Below are 25695 nucleotides of genomic sequence, written 5' to 3'. Positions count from 1 at the left end.
ACACAAAGGCTTTTGGCCTGAGAAAGTGGAAGGAGAGAATTGCCATAACTGAAAGATGGGACAAAATGATAGAAACACTAGAAGAAAGTATAATATTATATATTAATATTAACATTATATAATAACATTTCTATAGTCTTGGATTAGAGAAGGATTTCTTAAAGAAGACATGAAACTCAGAAGGTGCAAAGAAAAAAAATTACTAGATTTAACTACGACAAAATGCAAACTTCTTTACACTAAAAGACAAATTTTTTTAAAAAGTGGTGGGCTGGAAGAAAATATTTGTAATGTATGTACCAAACTCAGACTAACATTCATAACTGTAAAGAGTACTTCTACAATATGCAAAGATAACTCAGTGAGAAAATGGTATAAGGTCATAAAACAGGCAGTTTACAGGAAAAGGAACACAAATTAGGCCAGTAAATCTATGAAAAGAGGTTTAACCTCATTAGAGAAATACAGAACTGGAATGCAATACCAGTTTTCATCCATGATACTAATAAAATTAAAAGACTGATAAATTTCATTGTGGACAAGGCTGTGGAGAAACGGGCACTCTCATACGCTCTTAATGGAGGTGTAGATTTGTAAAGAATTTCTGGTGAGCAATGTTTCATAATCTGCCCCAAATTAAAATGTTCATACCCCTTTATCATCCAGCAATTCCATTTCTAGGTACCTAATCTACAGAAATAATCACATAAGTGGGCAGAAATATAAGCAAAAGGATGTTCATTTCACCATTGTTTACAATAGTGAAATACTGGAAATGACCTAAGAATTCACCAAGAGGAGAATGGTAAAGTAAGTTGTGGTATTGTACATTCATACTATGAAATACCATATAGCCTTAAAACGGATAAGGTAGATCTATAGATGTACTTGTACATGGTGACATAAAGCAATAACAAAAGCGCTTTCTGGGGGGAAGAAAACCAACTTAATAGAAAAATACATATGTTATGATTACCTTAAAAAAAAAAAGAAAAAAACCCACCTCATGTGCATGTGTGTAAATTCATAGAAAGGCTGAGAAAAATGAAAAACTCCCATTGCTTGTGAACATGGCATGAGATTACACATGTGGGTGAGAGAATGGAGACTTTCTTTTTATCCTCTGTATGCTTCTTTGTTCTTTGAAATCCCTTTACAGTCAAAATGTATTACTTTTGTAATTTTTAAGTATAAAAAAATTGAGGGATAAGTCAGATAGTGCAGGTTTCTGAAAGTTCCCAGAGAAGAACCCTGAAGGCAGTGGCATGTTTGTTACGATATAGTTACACTGTGCAGTGTGACAGGAAGGACAGCATCTAATGCGTGCTCTGTGGCCTTGGGAAAGACACAACGTTTCTGAGCCTCTGTTTCCTTATACAGAGAATGTAGATAATACCTGCCCTATTTTATTATCAGTTGTGAAGATAAAATGGAAAAGCAGTTTAAAAATTGTAAAGCTCTGTAAAACTGTGCAAGATATTTGATAATATTTCACATGCCAGTTAATGACTCGCTTCTTCTGAGTAATAGTCAATGACATCAAAATTCAGTCCGAAGTGGAAACTTTAGATTATCTCTTATTTTAACAGAGCTCTACCTGTCCAAGTTAGTTCCCACATAGCAACAGTGTAAGCATTTTACTTAAATTTTCTAGAGTGTTTTGTGTTTGTATGAGAGATTCTGGTGCAGATGGATTTTGGCAATAGCCTTAAGCTATACCCTCCACTCCCCATCTCAGGGCCAATCACCCTGGACATACTGAATTAATTAGCAGGCTTTTATTTAGCACCTGCTTTGTGCTTAGCACTCTCCTGTGGGCAGGAGGCCAGACGTTCAGGTTTGCCTGGGACTGTCACGGTTTACACTATCTGTCTCATGTAATTGCTAATAGCACCACTTTCACTCTCAAAACTGTCCTAGTTTTATGATTAATTATATAATCACCCTACTATATCACCTATGGCGCACGGAAGGAAACACAGGAAGTCCTTAGCTGATAAACACCAGACTCAGAGATTTCTTTCCCCATTCCAGCTCCCCACCACTGGAAAAGCCAGTATTACTTCCAGAGGAGCCATTATGAAAACTATGGGTCTCTCGGAGGCTTGGTGGCTCAGAGGTAAAGGCAGAACCAAGGCTGAGAAGAGCTGGTGTGGACCTCCAGAAGGCTGCCCTACAAGTTGTCCTCCTCTGCAAAACCTCCCTCAGACCATTTGTCTTTATTCATTGCCTGATACTCCTGTTCAGAGATTTATCTGGGGGAAGACAAGCATTCTATTTTCAATAGTGTAAGCAGGTTGGGGAATGTTCACGGCAATTGATTTTGTTCCCTCCTAGTATGGAGCTGATACCTGCTTATACAGAGGAGGGAGTGTGTTTCTTGGAGGAATAGGATTGGAAAGAAAACAGTAATTTTTCCGCACAGGATTTTGGGGGAGTAAGACCCTCCCTTAGGGAAGCCTAGGTACACAAGGGGCCAGTGGACCACGAGGGTGGGGGGGCAGGAGGGAAGGTGGGTGACAAAGACATGTAATAGTTATTTGGGAAAAAACGTTGCCTTGTGCTCAACCTGTGTCTTGGGAAAGGAAAGGAATGTTCTTTCTCTGCCACCTGCTGCCCCTTCTTCTCCTCCCCTACCCTACATTGCCCAGCACCCAGAATTCAAGCCAGTGCTAGACTATGCTCTGCGTAGGTTTGGGAATGAGACTTCATTTATAGCATTGCTTTAGCAGGAATGTGTACTCTTGGGTCCAAACAATGGGCTTACCAATACCTTTTGGGGCATACCCTTTCTTAAGTTGGGAACTACTTGTATAAGACCTGGTCCCTGCCCTGGAGGGGCTCACAGCCAGTGGATTTAGGGGAGACCCCATTAATAAACAGGAGACTACTGAAGAGTAATCCGGTGCCAACTGTAGGGTATTGGATCTAAGTACAATACAGATTTATCCAAGAGGGAGCCCAGAGAGGGGCGGTTTGTGGGCTCTTCAAAATTTTCACATAGGACAGCACGACTGATCTGCACTAAGAATATGCTTAGAGAGCAAAAGGAGGGAGGAGAAAGTTCTAAGTAGTGATGGAATTCACCTGAAGCCAAAGTTTGGCATCAGACATGAACATGGACAGAGAAGGCTTCGAGAAGGTATCATACCTGATGAGAGCAAAATGGCTTTCTGAGGAGCAGTGGGAAATTGGCTTGGCTGAGATGAGATGGTGTCAAATATTTCCTGTGAATTAAAGTTCATAAGACATCTCACTGCAACTTGTACATATTTCATGTGACTGAACACTTTGAGGCAATAACCTTTGGCAGCATTTTTCAGGTGGATGACTTAACATGACTTAAGTTCAGATGAGGTGAGGGCCAGAGGCTGGAAGGCTGGGAATCCAGAATAAGGACTTTGGACTTGATGAAAGAGTCCATAATGGTGTCATTGAAGATGCGTGATCAAGATTGGAAGATTGGCATGTGGCTGGTACACGGAGTGAAGGGGGAAGGAGTCAGGGAGACCATTTAGGAAGCTGCTACAGTAGGCTAGAGGCGAGGAGCTGCGGGCCTGGACCGGGATGGAAGCAGCAGGCTGGAGAAGGGACAAATCTGAGAACTACTGTAGAGACAGAAACACCAGCATTTAGAGCTTGCAGGTGAAGAGCCAGAGGAGGCCCTTATGTATCTCAGGGTAACGTAAGCATGAGAGCAACTTTGTTAGAAGTTCATGTTCAATTGAAGGCCTCTCATCTCTGCAGCCTGCCATTCCTTTCTAGTGAACCCCCTTTCCAAGTTAACTCTGTGGTACCTATTCAGTATCCTAATTCTGCAAAAATTCAGGCTCATCCAATGGAAGTCTTAAAGCATTTATCCATTCACCTGATTTTGCAAAATTAGGTGGATGAATAAATGCTATAGGGTTTCTAACTTGGAAGACAAAAGCATGCAATTCATCCTGCTGCTAGGGCTTCACAAAAGTGTGACATGTCCAGAGTTTGTTCACATAGAAATGAATGCTTTCTTACTTCATGTCCGCTGTGCCCTTCCTGTGAACCCTGTTCCCTGAGAAAATCTTAGAGCACCAATTTGCTAACTTAATTTGTAAAAGGTTAGTGAATCAATGCCCTGAGACTTTTATAGAAGTATTTGAAATTAATTAGCCTTGTCAACTTTTATTTATATAGGCTCTCTTCCAATTATATCTTTTCCCCCCCAAGTGTAACTTTTCAATGAGATTGATTTTAAACAATAAAACTTAGAGAATCTGTGTAAGATTGAAGAATTTAAATATGTGGGTTTATTATTAACACAGTAGCAAATATGTCAAGGAAACACGCCCCATGAAAAGTGTTTCAAAGAAACACACATCTGCTCTGAGAAAGGTCTGTACCCAATAAGTAAGCCCGAAGAGGCTTGTTTGCTTGGTGATGCCAGCAGATAAGCCTGGCAAACCTCGGTGTGACTGAAGAAGCCAGTTTGAGACTCAGCCTAGCCCAGGAGAGCTACTGGACCCTGGCTGCGCTCAGCGAACCTTGGCACGATGGCGTTCACATTTTGGAAGGTCTTTCTGATCCTAAGCTGCCTTGCAGGTAAGGAAAGGATCTGCAACCGACCACAGATCATTGGGAATAGAGTTTCTTTTTAAACTGAAATCGCAAATTTTTACCTAGACTATTCCCCTCCTGTGCTTAAAAGTAGCTATGATTAGTACGCTGAGTAAAATAATTTTCGGAAATCTTGCTTAGCAAATATGTCCCATGCCGATATTTTGGGGGCCCAGCCTGTAAATAGAATTGTTTTATGTAGTTTCTGAATAAGGATTTTTTTCATAGGAAAATCACAGTATCTTCCTTTTTTTCGTTTGAAAGTTGAATGGATGAATTTACTCAGAAGCTGAAGTTTGTGCCAAGGATACATTTTTCCCTGTTTTACTTGAGCATTTCCTTCAAACTCATTTTGATTGACTTGCTAAGCCTGGCTGGGAGTGCCTGCCGTGCTTTACTATCTAACATTTCTTAAGAGTTGTCCTTTTCCAAACATAAGACTGTGTTTAGGAAAATATGTGAGTGATCTATCATTGTGCACAGTATGGGTGTTTTTAGGGGTTTGAGTGGAACAAAATTATTTTTAGAGTCAAAATCCTATTGTTGGTAGGCCCAGGAGAGATCACTAATTCAGAAAAACCCCTTGGCCAGTTTTTTCAAATACCGGATACATTTTGAATCTGTTCTTATGATAAATTAGGTCCATGGTAGATACAAGAAGGTTGTTTACCCAAGAAATGATATTTTTAAGCCATCAGTAATATTAGGCAGTTATTAGAATGAGGTTAACTAAGCATATTTAATGACATAAGAAAATGCTCAGGATAAAATATTGAGTGAAAAAGCAGGATATACCCACATTCCTAGAATAAATTACTAGAAGGTTATATACCAAACTGCTCATGGTGATTGCCTCCGGCTGCTGGGATTATAGATGTTTTTTTATCTTATTCTCTGCCTTTTTCATATTTTCCACGGTTTCTACAAAGAATATTACATAATTTTTATAATCAGAAAAAAGTGTTACTTTTCAAAACTATATGGTATTTAGTAATAGTTCTCTAAATGTTCATTACTGTTTAAACAAACATGTTCCGTGGAGTCACCAGAAGGCAATACTGCATTTATCCAGTGATCTAACCAGGACTTAGAGCTGGAAAAAGCCGCCTTTCTCAATTTCCATCCTGGTGGGAACATATGTTACTATTTTCCCTTTCCCCCAGGGATATTCATTTTAAAACCTTAACTTTAGACAGTGAAAGTCTTTGTTCCTTTTAAAGAGCTTCCAGTCATTAGCTAATTGGGTCGCCCCTGGGCCTTCTGCACTAGCCCTCTAAAAATCACACCTGTAGTCAACACCTACTTCCCTATGTGACGCCTTTCTCTGGCCTATACTAGATGCCAGTTTCAGAACAGTTGCAAGAGTGGTTGTTCACTCTAACAAACATATATATATATATATATATATATATATATATAATTTTTACCGATTATAAGTGTAATGTATGGTCTTTGTAGAGAGGTTGGAAATACGGAAATGTATAAATAAGAAAATAAAAGTCACCAGAAATCTTACCAGAGATTTGGGTGAATTTCTTATTTTTTTCCTTTGCAAGTGTATGTATTACATTACAAAATTGGGTTTATACCTTGTATACATTTTTTTTATTGTTTAAAACTTACTTAGATGATGTCAGGATCTTACTTGATTATGACTTTTGGAACAAAGCCCAATCAGAATGACCAATAAATACTTCAGAGACTTTGTTTTTAAATTACTGTATAACTGGTTTTGTTGGTGTATAGTGTACATATACAATTTAGCTGGCCCAAAGCAAAATGTGGTAGTGTCAGTCTAGTAGATAGAATGGAAATATGGTACAATATATGGTACAATACATTGTTGTTTGCTTACATAAGTATGGAAGTCAGAGAAAGAAAGAGTTCAGTAATGTATGCCTGGCATTAGTAGTGTCCATCAGTTGATCCAGAAATGGCTGTGAGGTAACTGGTAATGTTTCCATCCATGTGTAATTTGATGTCCTACCTGGACTTGTTTCCTGGTCAGGAAGAATGTCACATTTTTGGTGTCAAGCATGGTGCTTGGCACATAGTGGGCACATAGGAAAGGTTTACTGAAAGAATTAACTACCTTCCGAAATCTTGCCATTCGTGACATGGATGGACCTTAAGGGCATTATGCAAAGTGAAATAAGTCAGAGAAAGACACTGTATGATCTCACTCATATGTAGATTTGTATCTAAAAACAAAAAACTGAATTCATAGAAACAGAGAGTATAGCAGTGGTTACCAGGGGTGGTGGGTGTGCGGTAATGTGGAGATGTTGTTCGAAGGGTATAAACTTCCGGTTAGAAGATGAATAAGTTCTGGGGATCTAATGTACAGCATGGTGACTATAATTGACAATACTGTATTATATGGTTGAAAGTTTTTAAGAGGGTACATCTTAAATATTGTCACCACAAAAAAGAAAACATAATTACGTGATGTGATGGAAGTGTTAGTTAATGCTATGGTGGTAATCATTTTGAAATATATATCAAATCAACACTTTGTACAGCTTAAACTTACACGATGTTATATGTAAATCATATTTGAATAAAGGTGGAAAAATAAAAGAGTGGATTACCTCCTCAAACCCCAAGCATCCAGAAATGATTTTCACTTACATATATAAAACGAATTTTTTGTACAGGTAAGCATGACTGATTTTATTTTAATGAAAACCTTTCTGCTGACTTCTAAGGAAGTTGGGTTAAATTCTACTTCCGAAAAATAATGTTAATCAAAAATGTCTTCTGCAAAAAAAAAATGTCTTTTGCAAAAGTTCAAGCATATCATTTTAGATGCTTGTAATATATATTAGTCACCTGTTGGAAAGATATGTTAATGTTGTTTCCATTCTCGGAAGGTACGTGCTATGCATTTTAATGCAGTAATATATTTGAACTTTGGTTTTGCAGTCAGATCCTTAAAGTTAGTGATCATTTGGTTATATTATTCCCTAACTCAAAAATGAAGCAATTTTACATGAAGTTGCTGGAAATTAAATCACTTCAAATGCATCAGGTCAAATATGGCTATTTGGTATAATAGGAGAATAATAATCCCCCTACAAGCAAAGTGCCTTCCACATTGTAGGCATTAAATAGATGAATGAACAATCATTACCAAAACATGAGGCATTTAAAATCTTTCTAGAGTGTTGATTAACTCAAGTGTATACAACTTGGATTATTTTCCTTTAATAGTATTCACTGATTTTTAAAAGCAGTCACACATATTTCAACCATGTATGTGTTTTTGTTGGGGGGGTGTCGTTTTTAATTCAGCCAGGTCAGTGAGTGAAATTGCAATTCTAAGTTTTGTTTAAATCAGGTACTAATCTTTATTTTGCTGTTTATTCACGGTCTTGTCAATGTGGAGATTTTTTCTGACTTTTTCAATTTTTAAATAATTTCTCAATTTAGACTAAATGAATCCAAAGGAAGGGAACATTTTTTTTTTCCTGACACACACAGAATCACTTTCAGTTTAAGACTAAATTTGTACTGTTCACTATCCACATGTGGCTATTTAAATATAAACGAATTCAAATGAAATAAAATAAGAAATTCTGTTCTTCAGTCACAGTAGCCACATTTCAGGTGTTCCATAGCTACACGTGGGTAATGGCTACTGAACTGGACAGCACAGCTGTAGAACATTTCCATCATCACAGAAAGTTCTATTGGACAGTGCTGGGATAGACAGTGGTCTCAGAGGTTTAAGTAGTGTGCACTAATTGAATGATGTGACATTTTTTTTAAAGTTCATCTGGAAATATATAACTCAGCTCTGAAGTGTATTGTCATTATATTAGAGAGGGACAGTTTCTGAAAACTGTCTTTTCTTCAGAATTTAAGGATTGATTATGGTGCTGAGTATTGGGAATCAGGGCAATAAAAATGGCCTGGAAATATTGCCTTGCCAATTGTCACCTATTTACAGAACAATGTGTCGTATTCTTAAAGATATGTTGTCTCACAGTAGATTTGGAGGTTACCATACTTATTCCGAGGTGATATTGTTGAGCTTTTACAGATCTCAATTTACATATTTATATGTCTTCTATTAAAAATACGTTGAAAATCCCAAATCCCTGATTTTCATTTGCCTCCATTCTGGTCTGTACTATAAATGGTTCCTCATGCGTTGACATGGCAGGCAGAGATTGTGTCTGTCTTGTTCATTAGTATTTCCCCAGTGTTAGCACTGTTTGTGGCAGAAAATAGGTGATCAACAGATACTAACTGATAGGGATCAAGGCTTCTTCCATGGCTTACCTTGTGTGAGAACTGTGTTTACTCTGCCTTCAGGCACTTTTGTCGAGGGTAGCCCTTAAAGGCTTTTTTGGTTTGTTTTTGGTTTTGTTCTTTTTTTGCCTTACCTATCATAAATTATTACCATTAGCCAATCCCATAATAGATACTGGGACATAAACTAGAGAACAAAAATGATGGCCAAATAATATCTTCAAAATCCCTTTTTTAGGGGAAAGTTTATGGAAACTTTAATGGCCACCGAATCCCCATTCTATCCCTTTAATTTTGGATGCCTTAAAGACATTTGGAAGTCACTATTTGGGCATAGCCAGAGATGGATGTGGCTAACTTCCAGGAGAAATGAGATGGGCTTCTGAGGGCAGGAGAGAGTCACTTAGCTTTCTCCAGTGAACTTTCCATCAGAAAATGTAGCTGATTTCTGCAGGCCAATTTTGTTTTGGGGATAGGCATTATGGGAACCAGGAACACATAAGGAGGAGAACATTGGGAAAGGGAAAACCACATGGAGTTAGAAGGTGCTGCATTTGGTGTCTACCCTAAAACACTTCTCTCAATTCATCAAGACATTGGTTGCCATGTAAACAGCCAACTCTAACAGAGAAGCAGCTGGACCAGATGGCCTGGCTGTGACAAAGAACATGGCTATTGAATCCAGGAAACCAAGGGTAATCAGTACCATGGTTTGCTTTTTCTTTAAAATTTTCAAAATGTTTAATTCTCTGAGTTCCTTTTGCCTGACCACTGTCATTAAGAAAAAATAAAATTAAAGTCATCTTTGGGAAGGGGGCCAGGAATTTGTCTTTCTGTACTATTTCCTCTGATCTTCCCACCGTCTTCGTATCCTCATCCTGTCCCAACCTGGAAGGCAGCTAGCCTTCTCACTCTAGCCCCCCTGCAGCATAGAGGGCACCTCTTAAACTTGACCTTTTCTAATACCTGCCTGACAGCCTTATGTTCCATCCTGGAAAGCTTCTATACTCTGACTTCGCAATGGATAATAACCAGTTATTACGATGAGCCAATGCCTCTATAGTGTTACCCAAAGTATTGTCCGCTATAACATCCCTTGGGAAAATGTTTACATAGTACTAAGGATTTCAAGTACAGTGGTAGGCTGGATTTTGGGGTAGGGAGCTCTTTGGTATTCCTCTAAATCGTATGGGAAGCCGATCCTTTTCTAAGGCCAATAGTTCTCTTAGGCCCCTTTTACAATCTTAAATCTTGAGGGAGATTTCTGGTTTGGACAAAATGACATAGATCTGTGTCTCCTTGCTTCTCCCTGCTAAGCACAAGTATAAACCCTCCCTGGAAATAATGCAAGAGACAACCAAGGGAGAACTCTGAAAGATAGTAAGAAGAAAGCAAACTGGCTTGGACCCTGGGAACTACAGAGAGGCAGGGTATCTTATGCCTCTTTACCCAAAGGAGGAAGGGGCCCCACTCCTGGCATTTCTTGATCCTAACATAGCAGCCCACAGGGAGACTGATTCTCCCCCCAAACTGAGTGGGAGTCCCTCTAACATCGGATGAGCTCAACACCACTGGCAAGGGGCAATCATCAGGAGACCCACCAACTATAGTAGACAAAAGAAGCAATCTCCTTCCTCACTGAGCCTGAGACTCCCTACTTTCACCTAGCGATACTGAGGAGGGAGGGTGGAACAGACAAGAGGGGTGAAACCACAGAAAGTATCTGGTTCTAGAAGGCTCTTTGTCTCTCCTCCCCCACAAAGAGACACCAGGGCAGCTGGGGGTTCCAATAGGAGTATCCTGCCATACCTGTCTCCCACTGAGAGATACGCAGAAACCTGACCTAGGGAAGTGCTTCCACGTGCTCAGGCAATGGGGTCAGGGATAAATAGAAGCCCTGGTGACCCCAGATAACCAAACAGACCAAAACAACACCACAAAAGTTAAACTGGCATTAGAAATATGCAAAAGTAGGCCAAGACCTGTGTGCAAAACATAAAACAAAATAAAAGTGACTGTCTGCTAAAATAAAAGATTTAAGTAGGAGTTTTCTAACATAATGCCTGTAGGTTTTGACAAATGTATAATCACATGTATCTACCATTATATTATTGTACAGAGTATTTTCACTGCCCTAAAAATCCTCTGTGCTCCACTTATTGATGTCTTCCTCTACACCAACCCCTGTCAACCACTCATCTTTTTACTGTCTGCATAGTTTTGCCTTTTCCACAATGTCATATAGTTGGAATCATACAGTGTGTAGCCTTTTCAAATTGGCTTCTTTCACTTAGGAATATGCATTTAAGGTTCCTCCATGTCTTTTCATGGCTTGATAGCTCATTTCTTTTTAGCACTGAATAATATTGTCAGTGTCTGGATGTACCACAGTTTATTAATCCATTCACTTACTGAAGGACATCTTGGTTGCTTCCAAGTTTTGGCAGTTATAAATAAAGCTGCTATAAACCTGTGTGCAGATTTTTGTGTAGACGTAAGTCTTCAACTTCTTTGGTTAAATATCAAGGAACACAATTGCTGGATAGTATGGCAAGAGTATGTTTAGTTTTGTAAGAAACCACCAAACTGTCTCAAAATGCCTGTACCATTTTACATTCCCACCAGCAACAAATGTTACTGGTGCTCCACATCCTCATCAGCATTCAATGTGTCACTGTTGTGAATTTTTTTAAAAAATTAAAAAAAATTTTGGCTGCGCTGTTCAGCATGTGGAATCTTAGTTCCCCGACCAGGGATCGAACCCGTGCCCCCTCCATTAGAAGAGCGGAGTCTTAACCACTGGACCACCAGGGAAGTCCCCCAGTAGTGTTGTTTTAATTTGCATTTCCCTGATGACATAAAATGTGGAGCATCTTTTCATATGCTCATTTGCCATCTATATAGCACCTTCGGTGAGATGTCTCTTTAAGGTCTTTGCCATTTTTTAATCTGGTTGTTTGCTTTCTTATTATTGAGTTTTAAGAGTTCTTTGTATATTTTGGATAATGGTCCTTTATTATCTTTGTCTTCTGTAAATAGTTTCTCTGTGGCTTGTCTTTTCATTCTCTTGACAGTGTCTTTCACAGAGCAGTTTTAATTTTAATGAAATTCAGCTTATCAATTTTTTCTTTCATGGATCATGCTTTTGGTGTCATCATCAAACCCAAGGTCATCTAGATTTTCTCTTATGTTATGTTGTAGGAGTTTTATACCTTTGCTTTTTACATTTAGATCTGTGATCCATTTTGAGATAATTTTTGTGAAATGTGTAAGTTCTATGTCTAGATTCTTTTTTTTTTTTTTTTGGCACATGGAAATCCAGTTGTTCCAGCACCATTTATTGGGAAGATTTTCTTTCCTCCATTGTATCGCCTTTGCTCCTTTGTCAAAGATCAGTTGACTATATTTATGTGGGTCTACTTCTGGCCTCTCTATTCTGTTCCATTGATCTATTTGTCTATTCTTTCATCGGTATTACACAGTCTTGATTACTATAGCTATATTATAGGAAGTCTTTAAGTTGGTTAGTGTCGGTCCTCCAACTTTGTTTTTCTCCTTCAGTATTTGTCTTGGTTATTCTGGGTCTTTTGCCTCGCCATATAAACTTTGGAAAAACTTTGTTGCTATCCACATAATAACTTGCTGGGATTTTGACTGGGATTACATTGAGTCCATAGATTAAGTTTGGGAAGAACTGATATCTCGGAAATATTGAGTCTTCCTTAAACATGGAATATCTCTCCATTTATTAATTCTTGTCTGATTTCTTTCATCAGAATTTTTTAGTTTTCCTCATACAGATCTTGTACATATTTTGTTAGACTTACACTGAAGTATTTCATTTCTGGGGGTGCTAATGTAAATTGTATTGTGTTTTTTTAATTTTAATTTTATTATAGTATAGTTGATTTACAAAGTTGTGTTAGTTTCAGGTGTACAGCAAAGTGATTCAGTTATACATATACATACATTCATTCTTTTTAAGATTCTTTTCCCATATAGGTTATCCCAGAATATTGAGTAGAGTCCTGTTTATAGATAGGAAAGCGATAAAGTTTTGTACATTAACCTTGTATCCCGAAAATTTGCAGTAATCATTTATTAGTTCCAGGAGATTTTTGCTGATTCTTTTGGATTTTCTACATAGGCAGTCATGTCATCTCTTGTTTCCTTCACAATCTGTATACCTTTTATTCCCTTTTTGTGTCTTATTGCATTAGCTAGGCTTCCAGTATGAGGTTGAAAAGGAGTGATGAAAGGGGATATCCTTGCCTTGTTCCTGACCTTAGTAGGAAAGCTTCTAGTTTTTCACCATTAAGTATGATGTTAGCTGTAGGGTTTTTGTAAATGCTCTTCATCAAGTTGAAGAAGTCCTCTGTTCCTAGTTTATTGAGAACTTTTATCATGAATGCATGTTGGATTTTGTCAAATGCTTTCTCTGAATAAATTGATATGATCATGTGATATTTTTCTTCAGCCTGTTGCTGTGATGAGTTACATTAATCAATTTTCAAGTGTTGAACCAGCCTTGCATACTTGGGGTAAACCATTCAGTGTAATCTCTCATATCAACAGGCTAACTTAAAAAAAAAAGAGCATATCAATTGATACAGAAAAAGTACCTGACAAAATCCAACACCCATTTATGAAAGAGAGAAACCAAAAAAACGAAACAAAGAACCCAAAACCTCTTAGCATGTTAGGAATAGACGATGTGTTCGTTTCCAAAAGCTGCTGCAGCAAATCGCCATAAACTGGGTGGCTTAAAACAGACAAATTTATTCTCTCACAGTTCTGGAGGCCAAAATTCCAAAGTCAAAGTGCTGGCAGAATTGATTCTGGAGAATCCATGCCATGCCTTTCTCCTAGCTGGCTGCTAGCAATTCTTGGCGTTCCTTGGCTTGTATATGCATCACTCCAATTTCTAACTCCATCTTCACATGGCCTTTCCTTCTATGTATCTGTGTGACAAATCTCACTCTCCTTGTTCTTATAATGACAGCAGTCATTGGGTTTAGGCCCCACCTTAAATCCAGGGTGATCTATGTCATCATTAATTACATTGCAAAGACCCTGTTTCCAAATAAGGTCACATTCACAGGCACCAGGGATTAGCACTTGTTCGTATCCTTTTGGGGGCCCCAGTTCAACCCATGGCAGAATTCCCTTAACTTGATAAAGAACATCTACAAATATCCTATAGCTAGCATTGTATTTAATGGTGAAATACTGAATGCTTTTCCCCTAAGACTGGGGACAAGGCAAGGATGTCTACTTTCTCAACTCTCTTACTCAATAAAATACTGGAAGTTATAGCTGCTGTAATAAGGCAATAAAAATTAATTAAAGACATACAGATAGGAAAGGAAGAAATAAAGTTCGCTCTACCCAACAAAAGACTAGCATCTAGGTTGTATAGAGAACTCTCAAAATTCAACAGTAAAAAATTAAGCAATCAGAAAATGGGCAAAAGACATGAAAGACATTTTGCTGAGGAAGATATACAAATGGCAAATAATCACAGGAAAAGTTATTTAGCATCATTAATTTGCATTAGAGAAATGCAAATTAAAATCACAATAATATATTACTACGCACCTATTAGAATGGCTAAATTAGAAAATAGTGACAGCACCAAATGCTGATGAGGATGTGGAGAGGCTGAACCACTCATACACTTTGGAAAACAGTGTGGCTGTTTTTTGCTTTTACTTTTAATAAAACGAAACATGTAACTACCATCTAACCCAGCAATTGCACTCTTGGGAATTTATCCCAGAGACATGGGAATTTATCCTCATACAAAAATCTGTACATGAATGTTTGTTGGAGTTTTATTCAACTGCTAAAAACTAGAGACAACCCAGATGTCCCTAAATGGGTAAATGGTTAAACAAATCATGGTACATACATAACATTGAATGTTACTAAGCAATAAAAGGCAATGAACTACTGATACACAGAACAATTTGGATGAATTCCTAGGTAATTATGCTGAGTGAAAAAAAGCTAATCAGCAAAAATGTTACCATGCTTCCATTTATGTAACATTTATGAAATGACAAAATTTTAGAAATGGAAGACAGATTAGTGGTTGCCAATGCTTAGGATCAGGGATGGGGTACAGGAGGGAGGTGAGTACGATTATGGAAGGGAAATATGAGGGATCTTTGTGGTGATGGAGTGTTCAGTATCTTGACTGTGGTTGTGGATACACAAACCTACACATGTGATAAAATTGTGTAGAATTAAATGCATACACACACAGGAGTACAAGTAAAACTGGAGAAACCTGAAATGAATAAAATCAGGGGACTGTATCAATGTCAGTGTCCTGGTTGTGATATTATACAGTAGTTTTACAAAATAAGTTACCATGGGGTTGCTGAGTAAAATGTACATGGGATCTCCATCTTATTTCTTAGAATTGCGTGTGAATCTACTATTATCCCAATAAAATTTTCAATTAAATATTGTTGAGGGCCCAAAAGACTTTTTGCTATGTAGGTTATTTCTATCTATATTTATTGTATTAGAAAATAAAACTAAAAGAAATTTAAACACAAAAATACACAAACATGCATTCCATTAGCCACTAGAGGAATATCGTTACTTGTCATGTAACTGCTGGAACACTCCGTTGTACACTCATGAGAAGATGAGAGTGAAAAAAATAACAACTTAGTATTATTATGAACATCATTTTGATCTTGTAGCCTCCCCAAAATGGTCTCAGGGCTAGGATGACCAACTCATCTAGTTTTACTGGGACTTTCCTGGTTTAAGCACTGAGAGTCCTGGCAAAACCAGTATAGCTTGCCTGAGACTCACCTGGTTTTAAAACTGAAAGTGCCATATCTACAGAACCTCATCAGCCCTGGGCAAACTGAATTGGTTGTTCTCCATACTCATGGACTTTTTGGGTCCTTGGACAATGCTTTAAGAACCTCTTTGTCAGGCCATCCTTACACAGAAGAAATTCCCAGTTCAGTGTTATTACCTCACCATCACATAGGAGTTGAACATCTTCACATTGTAATTTGTTAGAAACTCCCCTACCCCATGCCAGTTGCTTGCTCGACTTTCCTATATGGTTCATTCTACATTCTCCTTACCTTGGATTCCCCAAATAAGATGTCATTGAAAGTGCTTTGTAATGAAAAAAATGTCATCAGAATGTGAGTGTGTACCATCGTTTTTTGATGATTATCTTTTCAGGTCCAGTTCGTGGAGTGCAAGTGACCATCCCAGACGATTTTGTGAATGTGACTGTTGGATCTGATGTCACTCTCATCTGCACCTACACCACCACTGCGGCCTCACTGGACAAGCTTTCCATCCAGTGGACATTCTTCCATAAGGAGTCACAGCCAGTTTCTGTAAGGACTTCTTCCCCCTAAACTCCTCTCCTTTGGTAGTTCTGACATAAACTGTTGGGGTCAGTGTGAGAAGAAGGAATGGTAAGCCAGGGGCAACAGGAGCAGAACCTCAGATGCAAGGTGTTTGAAGATAGCTGTTTAGGGAAGATCATCATCTAAGTGACTTTGCTTTTGTCCTCTCCTCATATTCAGTTACAGCCTGTTATCTCAATTCTGTGTAGGTCAACATCAAGTATATCATGCATTCTAGAGTAGACAGGAAGGGTCTTTCTCACAGGTGAAATGAGCAGTAGTTCTGAAAGGGCTTCTCTCATCCCCCAAATCTCTCCCTATTATTTCCAGAAAACCCCAGTTCAAATATATGTCCTAGTTGATCTGCAAATCTCTGTCAAACTTAATATCTGGGCTCTGCCTGTCAAGTGAGCTAGCTCATTGTGACAGACTGAGTCCTGATGGAATGAGACTCTCCAGGTGGGTGGATAAGGGCAAAGTAGTAATGAACCTTGGGAAATAAAAGGCATCTGGAGGCTAGAGGATAAGAGACAGGAGGGGAGGCTAGGGTCTGGGGAAGAGGTTGCTGGAGGAGGGTGGGTGAAAGTCAAAGGAGGAGGAGGATTCTACTTGCAAGCTGCCTATTCCCAGATTTTTTTCATCTGGTCCTAAGGGTAATGCCTTCTTTAAATTAGTCCAGGGACTAAAATGGTATACTCAAAAGTATGTGTGTGTGTGTGCATGTATACGCACATGTACGCATGTGCATGCACTCACGCATGTGAGTGTGCAAGCATGTATGCCAACACATATCCCTTGAGGGAAAAAGTCTGTAGCTTTCATCAGATTTTCAGAAGGATGTATGATCCAAAACAAGGAGTTCAGAGAAGAGACAAATCAGTGTGGTTTGGATATAGTGGAGTTGGGCCTTGAAGGAAAGCAAGGGTTCTGATTATAGAAAGACAGAGGGAGAGGCGAGTTGAGCGGGCTAGAGGAGGCCCAAGGGCAGACGTGGAGAAGAAGGAGGGCCAGTGTCTCTTCAGCCATCACTGGTCTTTTGGTCTTTTGTCTTTACCAAAGGTCCTGAATATTTGTTTAGCAGGAAACATCGTTCAAGGGGAGACTATCAATGCCACCCTCTAATCAAAGTTCAACAATTTTGCTCAGTACTGGTTACCTTAGACAAGTATCTGAATCACTCTGTGCCTCTCTTCTAAACATGGTAGAATAGTAATATTCTTCTACATGGGCAGTACACCATGTAGCATTCAGTTCTCAGATCCACCCACTTTTTTTTTTTACATCTTAATTGGAGTATAATTGCTTTACAATGGTGTGTTAGTTTCTGCTTTATAACAAAGTGAATCAGTTATACACATACACATGTCCCCATATTTCTTCCCTCTTGCGTCTCCCTCCCTCCCACCCTCCCTATCCCACCCCTCTAGGTGGTCACAAAGCACCAAGCTGATCTCCCTGTGCTATGCGGCTGCTTCCCACTAGCTATCTGTTTTACGTTTGGTAGTGTATATGTGTCCATGCCACTCTCTCACTTCGTCCCAGCTTACCCTTCCCCCTCCCCACGTCCTCAAGTCCATTCTCTAGTAGGTCTGTGTCTTTATTCCTGTCTTACCCCTAGGTTCTTCAAGACATTTTTTTCTTAAATTCCATATATATGTGTTAGCATACGGTATTTCACTTTCTCTTTCTGACTTACTTCACTCTGTATGACAGACTCTAGGTCCATCCACCTCATTACAAATAGCTCAATTTCGTTTCTTTTTGTGGCTGAGTAATATTCCATTGTATATATGTGCCACATCTTCTTTATCCATTCATCCGATGATGGGCACGTAGGTTGTTTCCATCTCCAGGCTATTGTAAATAGAGCTGCAATGAACATTTTGGTACATGATTCTTTTTGAATTATGGTTTTCTCAGGGTATATGCCCAGTAGTGGGATTGCTCGGTTATATGGTAGTTCTATTTGTAGTTTTTTAAGGAAACTCCATACCGTTCTCCATAGTGGCTGTACCAATCCACATTCCCACCAGTAGTGCAAGAGTGTTCCCTTTTCTCCACACCCTCTCCAGCATTTATTGTTTCTAGATTTTTTGATGATGGCCATTCTGACTGGTGTGAGTGATATCTCATTGTAGTTTTGATTTGCATTTCTCTAATGATTAATGATGTTGAGCATTCTTTCATATGTTTGTTGGCAGTCTGTATATCTTCTTTGGAGAAATGTCTATTTAGGTCTTCTGCCCATTTTTGGATTGGGTTGTCTGTTTTTTTGTTATTGAGCTGCATGTGCTGCTTATAAATTTTGGAAATTAATCCTTTGTCAGTTGCTTCATTTGCAAATATTTTCTCCCATTCTGAGGGTTGTCTTTTGGTCTTGTTTATGGTTTCCTTTGCTGTGCAAAAGCTTTGAACTTTCATTCGGTCCCATTGGTTTATCTTTGTTTTTATTTCCATTTCTCTAGGAGGTGGGTCAAAAAGGATCTTGCTGTGATTTATGCCATAGACTGTTCTGCCTATGTTTTCCTCTAAGAGTTTGATAGTTTCTGGCCTTACATTTAGGTCTTTAATCCATTTTGAACTTATTTTTGTGTATGGTGTTAGGGAGTGATCTAATCTCATACTTTTACATGTACCTGTCCAGTTTTCCCAGAACCACTTATTGAAGAGGCTGTCCTTTCTCCACTGTACATTTCTGCCTCCTTTATCAAAGATAAGGTGACCATATGTACGTGGGTTTATCTCTGGGTTTTCTATCCTGTTCCATTGATCTCCATTGATCTATCTTTCTGTTTTGTGCCAGTACCATACTGTCTTGATTACTGTAGCTTTGTAGTATAGTCTGAAGTCAGGGAGCCTGATTCCTCCAGCTTCGTTTTTCGTTCTCAAGATTGCTTTGGCTATTCGGGGTCTTTTGTGTTTCCATACAAATTGTGAAATTTTTTGTTCTAGTTCTGTGAAAAATGCTAGTGGCAGTTTGATAGGGATTGCATTGAATCTGTAGATTGCTTTGGGTAGTAGAGTCATTTTCACAATGTTGATTCTTCCAATCCAAGAACATGGTATATCTCTCCATCTATTTGTATCATCTTTAATTTCTTTCATCAGTGTCTTATACTTTTCTGCATACAGGTCTTTTGTCTCCTTAGATAGGTTTATTCCTAGATATTTTATTCTTTTTGTTGCAGTGGTAAATGGGAGTGTTTTCTTGATTTCACTTTCAGATTTTTCATCATTAGTGTATAGGAATGCCAGAGATTTCTGTGCATTAACTTTGTATCCTGCTACTTTACCAAATTCATCGATTAGCTCTAGTAGTTTTCTGGTAGCATCTTTAGGATTCTCTGTGTATAGTATCATGTCATCTGCAAACAGTGACAGCTTTACTTCTTCTTTTCCAATCTGGATTCCTTTTATTTCCTTTTCTTCTCTGATTGCTGTGGCTAAAACTTCCAAAACTATGTTGAATAAGAGTGGTGAGAGTGGGCAACCTTGTCTTGTTCCTGATCTTAGTGGAAATGCTTTCAGTTTTTCACCATTGAGGATGATGTTGGCTGTGGGTTTGTCATATATGGCCTTTATTATGTTGAGGAAAGTTCCCTCTATGCCTACTTTCTGCAGGTTTTTTTTTATCATAAATGGGTGTTGAATTTTGTCGAAAGCTTTCACCCACTTCTGATCAGACACAGCACAGCCCATGCCTCGATAGTGAGGGTATGAAGGAAAAGGCAGTCAGTTAGTGTCTAAAAATGGTGCATGCAAGAGAAGCTTGGGAGAGATGTAGTTGGACCTGTCAGGCAAGAACACCTGTACTGGACCCCTTCATTGTTTGGGGTCTCTAGGACAATGGCACCAGCTTTTAGGAGTAGGATGGGAGGGTCTGAGTTTGGTAACAATTCAGATCAGCACAAGCCCCTGGCAAAGCTGGGACAGTCCTGAGTTTGCCTTCTCATGCCCATGTCTGGAATTCCTTTCAGCTTCCTCCAAAAGGCTTTGGGACCTGTGGCTGCCTTGAGCAGGGCAGTGGTCAACTCTTGTCATAAGTTCATCTTCTTTTCCTCCCCCAAGATCATTGTGTTAAAGGAGCAGTTGACTCCAAGACCTAGTATTTCTCAGTACCCAGGAGAGACTATCATCTCTTACTGACTATCCCCCCCATGGGGTTCCTTTGTGAATGGGGGCTATGGAAGTATTCCATAAGTCTTCTGACCAGGAGCCAAGGTATTCATTAGCATGGTATTTCTCTTAGAGAAGCCCTCCTCTCAGAAGACATGGACAGATTCAGATAGTCCCTCAGCAGGGAGTCACAGCTGAAGCCTCTAGGCCCCAGAACAGGCAGGCTAGCATAGAAGTTTTGGTTCCCCTCTGATCACATGAATGGCCTCCTCTACCATCCAGCTAGTCACTGGTAAAAGTACAGAGACTTCACCTGCCCATGAACAGAACAGGCATTGACCCTACTTAGCATGAGTCTCTCAAACAACACTTACTCTTCCAGAATAGCCACAGTGGAAGAAACCCTGTGCCATCTTCACCTTTCTAACACACATATAATGTGGACAACTTCTTTCTAGAACCTAGTATCTTTATATTCCATGGCCGCTCAGATTCTTCCAACTTGGCCTCTGCAGATAGCATTATATCAAATGCTTTTCAGATGTTGGTGGAGTGAGGGTGCTTCATCTCCTCAGGGGCATTTGAAAATTAGAGGAGTATTGGTTTAAGTGTTATAAATGGGAGTCACTACCAGCATTTAGTGGGTGGTGGCTAGAGAGGCTTATTGTCTTGCAATATGTAGGAGAGACCCACACAGGAAAGAATTGTCTGCCCCAAATGCCAGTGTGGCTCCCACTGAGAAACACTCCAAGTTCTTCTCTTCCCACCACCCCTTCCCATCAAAGTTTATCTATTCTGTGTCCCATTCCCTCAGGTGTCTATCCTTGTTAAATCTGATAAATTAGTGTAATGCTAAGGTGTTAAGGACTGGTGATCGTTCACTTTGTTGTCTCCCGAAGAAAATAATTTAAGCCGAAACCTTCCATGCTTCAAAGAAGCAGTTCGGTTGGTGGGTGTCTCAGGCAAATGGCAGGCTGGGAAGGGAGTGGTTTGGAGGCAGGGAAGCCTTCCTTTTGGTGTTATATTCCTTCCACGTGCGATCCCAGCCCCCCTATGCAGTCTAGAGAAAATTCTGGGCTTGAGACCATTGCCACTCTATACTCCTCACCTCCCATGGCTAGCGCCTTTATGAACAGTGCAGGAAAGCAAGAAGCTGGAAGGGAAAGAATGGGTGGTTTGCTGTGGACTTCCATGCCCTCCTCATTTCCAAAATGTACCCACAAAGCAGCTCTGGAGGCTAAAGGCATTTATTAACTCCAACTCAGACTCAAACAGAAAGCAGACTGAATTCTTTCAACCCTTCTTGTTTATACTCCAGCTTCTAGTTAGAGAGCAGTGTCACAAAGCTGAGGGGAAAGAAATCTTTTTGGACAAATCTGGCTCCCAGCTGCATGGCCTCCTGTGAATAGGAACTTGGCACAGTAGGAAGAGAAAGGCTGTCATTGCAGCTGGCAGCCGTAGAAGGCCTCATGCGGTGAACCCACTCGGCATGGGAAGCATCATGCCAATGGATAGCAGCAACTGGCAGGAGAAGGGTTGGGTTGGAGTAGCGGATGGGATGGCCCCAAGAGGGGAAGTTTGCCTGGGAATCAGCTTCCTCGTCTAAGGCAGGGCTATGAGTGCCGTGTTAAGGTATTCAGGGGGAATTGGGAGGTCTGGATTCTATGTCTGACTACAAATTGTGTGACCTTGGGAAGATCACTTCCTCTACTGGGGCCCTCAGTGTCCTTTTCTGTAATAGAAGAGGATGAATCAGAGGTTGCAAACTGGCAGCCTCTGGGCCTGATTTGGCCAGTGGATGCATGTTGGTTGGCCAGCCCAGTATTTTGTTCATTTCCACAGTTTGAAAGCCTTGTTTGTCTTGGCTCTCCAGTTCACCACAGTTCCCACTATCGTCCATGATCTTACCACTATCCACCAGCCCCTCCCAGCCATTTCCCATATGTCCAATATCCAGCTGGTTCCTGAAGGCTCTTCAGCCTTAGCAACCATGAGCTAAGTTATCTCTAAGGGGCTCTTATAACTAATGGGCTATTATGTCTTCACATGTCAGCCTCTAATATCACCAAGGGGCAGGCAGAGAGGACCTTGTGGGGAAAGTGGGGCAGTCTGTCATGAACACAGCCACAAAGGGCAAGTGGGCAAAAGAATGAACAAGCACCACTTAAGGGAACACTTGGATGGGTTTTCTTAAAGCTGACTTGTCAGCCCCCAAATCACCACCCCCAAAGGATGTGGCCTGTTGAACAACCATGACTTTTCCTGGACCTCAATTGCTTTGATTTCTAAATTGACAATATACTTTCTTTGAAAAGTGTACAAGACTCACAGGATCATGGGCCGGGATTTGGCCATCGTTCAGCTTTGATTTCTAAAAGGGTTATTCTTTTGTGGAAAATCGAACCAAGTTTCAGTCCTTCCTGTGTGATTAGATAAGTGGTTTCAGGAAAGCATTTCATTTTGTTTCTCTTTACAAGGACAGTGTGACAGTGTGGACTTTCCCTAACAGAAAGCCCCTCCATCTGTGTGTCTGGCCACTGACCTGCCCTGGGGACTTTCCTTCTCACACAGCACCCTGAGGCCAAGGCCTTTCCCTTTTAGGTCTCCATGTTACACCTCCTTACCTCCATTTCTCTCCCAGACACCTCCAGTGTTATTTGTGCGAGGGCAGGATATATTAGGCTACAGTGCGAGAAGCAAGGATAGAAGGGCTGGTGAAGGTCCTTTTTGTCGGGAAGTTACAAGTCCAGGGCCTCCTGACTTATTTGCTCATTGATTCCTGGCCAACTGTGAGACTTTTACAATGTGGCTTCTTTTCATGTCCTAGTGCTGACCTAAAACACATTCTCTTGGCCCCCTGTTTTCTGCAGTAATAAAGTCCTTTCAACTAGATCCTCTGGGACTTACTGTGGGCCGTAGGCAGGACTGATGTATCTCCCTGTGATGTCATCAGGCTTCAACATAAAACAGGCCGACCTACCCTCAGTCCTCCTAGGAGCAGGGGAAGCGGCCAGATGTCTAAGTTGTAAAGGGCTTCCTTGATAGACCACAGGCTGCGTTCCAGGTAAGAGTCCACAGGACTGCAAATTGTTAATTAGAAAGTAAATAAGGCTAGTGCTGGCTAGTGAAATGGAAAGCCAGATATCTTGGACGTCAACTCACATGAAGTTAATAGACCTTTGACAAGTTGAACTTCCTCCTGGCCTACCTGAATACCTTAGGTTACACTGGCTTTCCAGTTTGTAAGTCAAACAAGACCCCTCTGGGGCAAAAGTTTGTGATTTCAGTAGGTGTGAATGGACGAATTGAATTATAAATGGTTCATTTAGGGCAGAAAAGAAAGCTAGTTGATGTTAGAGAACTGGAGGAGAGAGACAAGTTGTTTTCTCCTTAAATATACTCTTTTCTTTGAATTTTCCGTCAGAATCTCCGTTTCTGCTTTAGTTTAAAAGTATATTGGCTTTCTACCTGAAGGAGAATACACTTGAATTTATCTAGACAATATCTTCTGGTTTACTGATTGCCTTCCCTCTCGTTAGCCTGTTAATGTAAAAAGCACTGGACAAGGAATTAGAAGGACGACGTTCTTGACCCGGCCCAACTGTTAACTTTGTGTGTCTTTTTTTTAACCTCTTTGAGCTTCAGTCTCTTCTGTAAAGTGAGGAGAGTGAATTAAATGAACCATAAGTCTCTTCTAGTAGATTTTATGAAATATTAATTGCCATTGGACTAGGGCAATCCCAGTTTATTGAATAATAAAAAACAATCACTGGACTTATACACATTTATATGAAACTAGCAAAGAGTGTAAATAGGCTTTGTGTATTATGAAGGGACCTCAGGGATCACCTAGTCCAGTGATTCCCAAAGTTTAGTCATTCATGTCTCATCTTCATGATTTGTGTCATATTTGTGTATTACCAACACTAGTAATTATTTAATGTTGTTTTCTCTATTGACTTGGGTGTTTTTTTTTTTTTTGGCTGCACCACACAGCTCGTGGGATCTTAGTTCCCTGACCAGAGATTGAACCCGGGTCCGGTAGTGAAAGTGTTGAGTCCTAACCACTGGACCACCAGGGCACTCCCTGACTTGGTTTTTAAAAGTCTTAAAAATGTCTGCCTTAGTTTCACTGTAAGCAATAATATCCATGAAGTCACAGATTTGATGTGATAGCTGTGTCTCTAATACACATTACATTTTTAAAGTTTTCAATTTCTTGCCACCTAAAATCAACTTGTCGGCTTATGCTTAGGGAGTACATATCATACTTTAGAGAACACTACTCTGGTTCCTCATTCAGATGTGGAAACTAAAGTTTGGAGAGATTAAATAACTTTGTTTCTTATTGCAAAGTAGGTTGCCATGTAGACATGAGGAGAGGCTACTTCCCCCATGTCACAGTCAGAGGTCCAGCATGGCTAAAACCCAGGTCTTATGGAAGCAACCTAAGTGTCCATCAACAGAAGAATGGATAAAGAAGATGTGGCACATATATACGATGGAATGTTACTCAGCCATAAGAATAAACGAAATTGAGTTATTTGTAGTGAGGTGGATGGAATGAGTCTGTCATACAGAGTGAAGTAAGTCAGAAAGAGGAAAACAAATACCGTATGCTAACACATATATATGGAATCTAAAAAAAAAAATCATTCTAAAGGACCTAGGGGCAGCACAGGGGTAAAGACATAAAGACGCAGATGTAGAGAATGGACTTGAGGACACGGGGAGGGGGAAGGGTAAGCTGGGACGAAGTGAGAGAGTGGCATGGACTTATATACACTACCAAATGTAAAATAGCTAGCTAGTGGGAAGCAGCCGCATGGCACAGGGAGACCAGCTCGGCGCTTTGTGTCCACCTAGAGGGGTGGGATAGGGAGGGTGGGAGGGAGACGCAAGAGGGAAGAGATATGGGAACATATGTATATGTATAACGGATTCACTTTGTTATAAAGCAGAAACTAACACACCATTGTAAAGCAATTATACTCCAATAAAGATGTTTAAAATAAATAAATAAATAAATAAACCCCAGGTTTTCTTACTCCTAGACCAGGTCTCTTTCCGTCACACCATGCTGCTTCCACAGTTGCCATTATGATCTGAATATCCATATTCTTTAAGAGATGGGACTATAATCAAGATCTTTCTTAAATCTAGTAAATTATAATAATAAATAAATCTTTATGGATTTGGGTGAGTCGTTTAATCTCTGTGTTTGAGTGTCCTTATTTGTCTAAAAGCAGTAATAATTCCAGTTCTGCCTCCTGCTATGTGGGGAGAAAGGTAGCAGCTACCGTTGACCAAGCACTTCCTAGGCCCTTGGCTAAGTTAC

General features: G+C 39.8%; 1 protein-coding gene across 1 annotated transcript in view; it reads left to right on the top strand.

The window, feature by feature from the left end:
• Positions 1-25695, top strand: part of VSIG1 (V-set and immunoglobulin domain containing 1) — a 45950-nt gene that overhangs the window by 8148 nt on the left and 12107 nt on the right. The window contains 2 exon segments of the mRNA XM_089904900.1: positions 16026-16229; positions 19931-20038. Of these exon segments, the coding sequence (XP_089761026.1) occupies positions 16026-16229; positions 19931-20038 (312 nt within the window).

The sequence above is a fragment of the Delphinapterus leucas genome, chromosome X (genome assembly GCF_059928025.1).
Source record: "Delphinapterus leucas isolate spDelLeu-1000000601 "Yukka" chromosome X, BTC_Dleu_Yukka2, whole genome shotgun sequence".
Lineage (NCBI taxonomy): Eukaryota > Metazoa > Chordata > Mammalia > Artiodactyla > Monodontidae > Delphinapterus > Delphinapterus leucas.
This window is presented reverse-complemented; position numbering and strand designations above follow the sequence as displayed.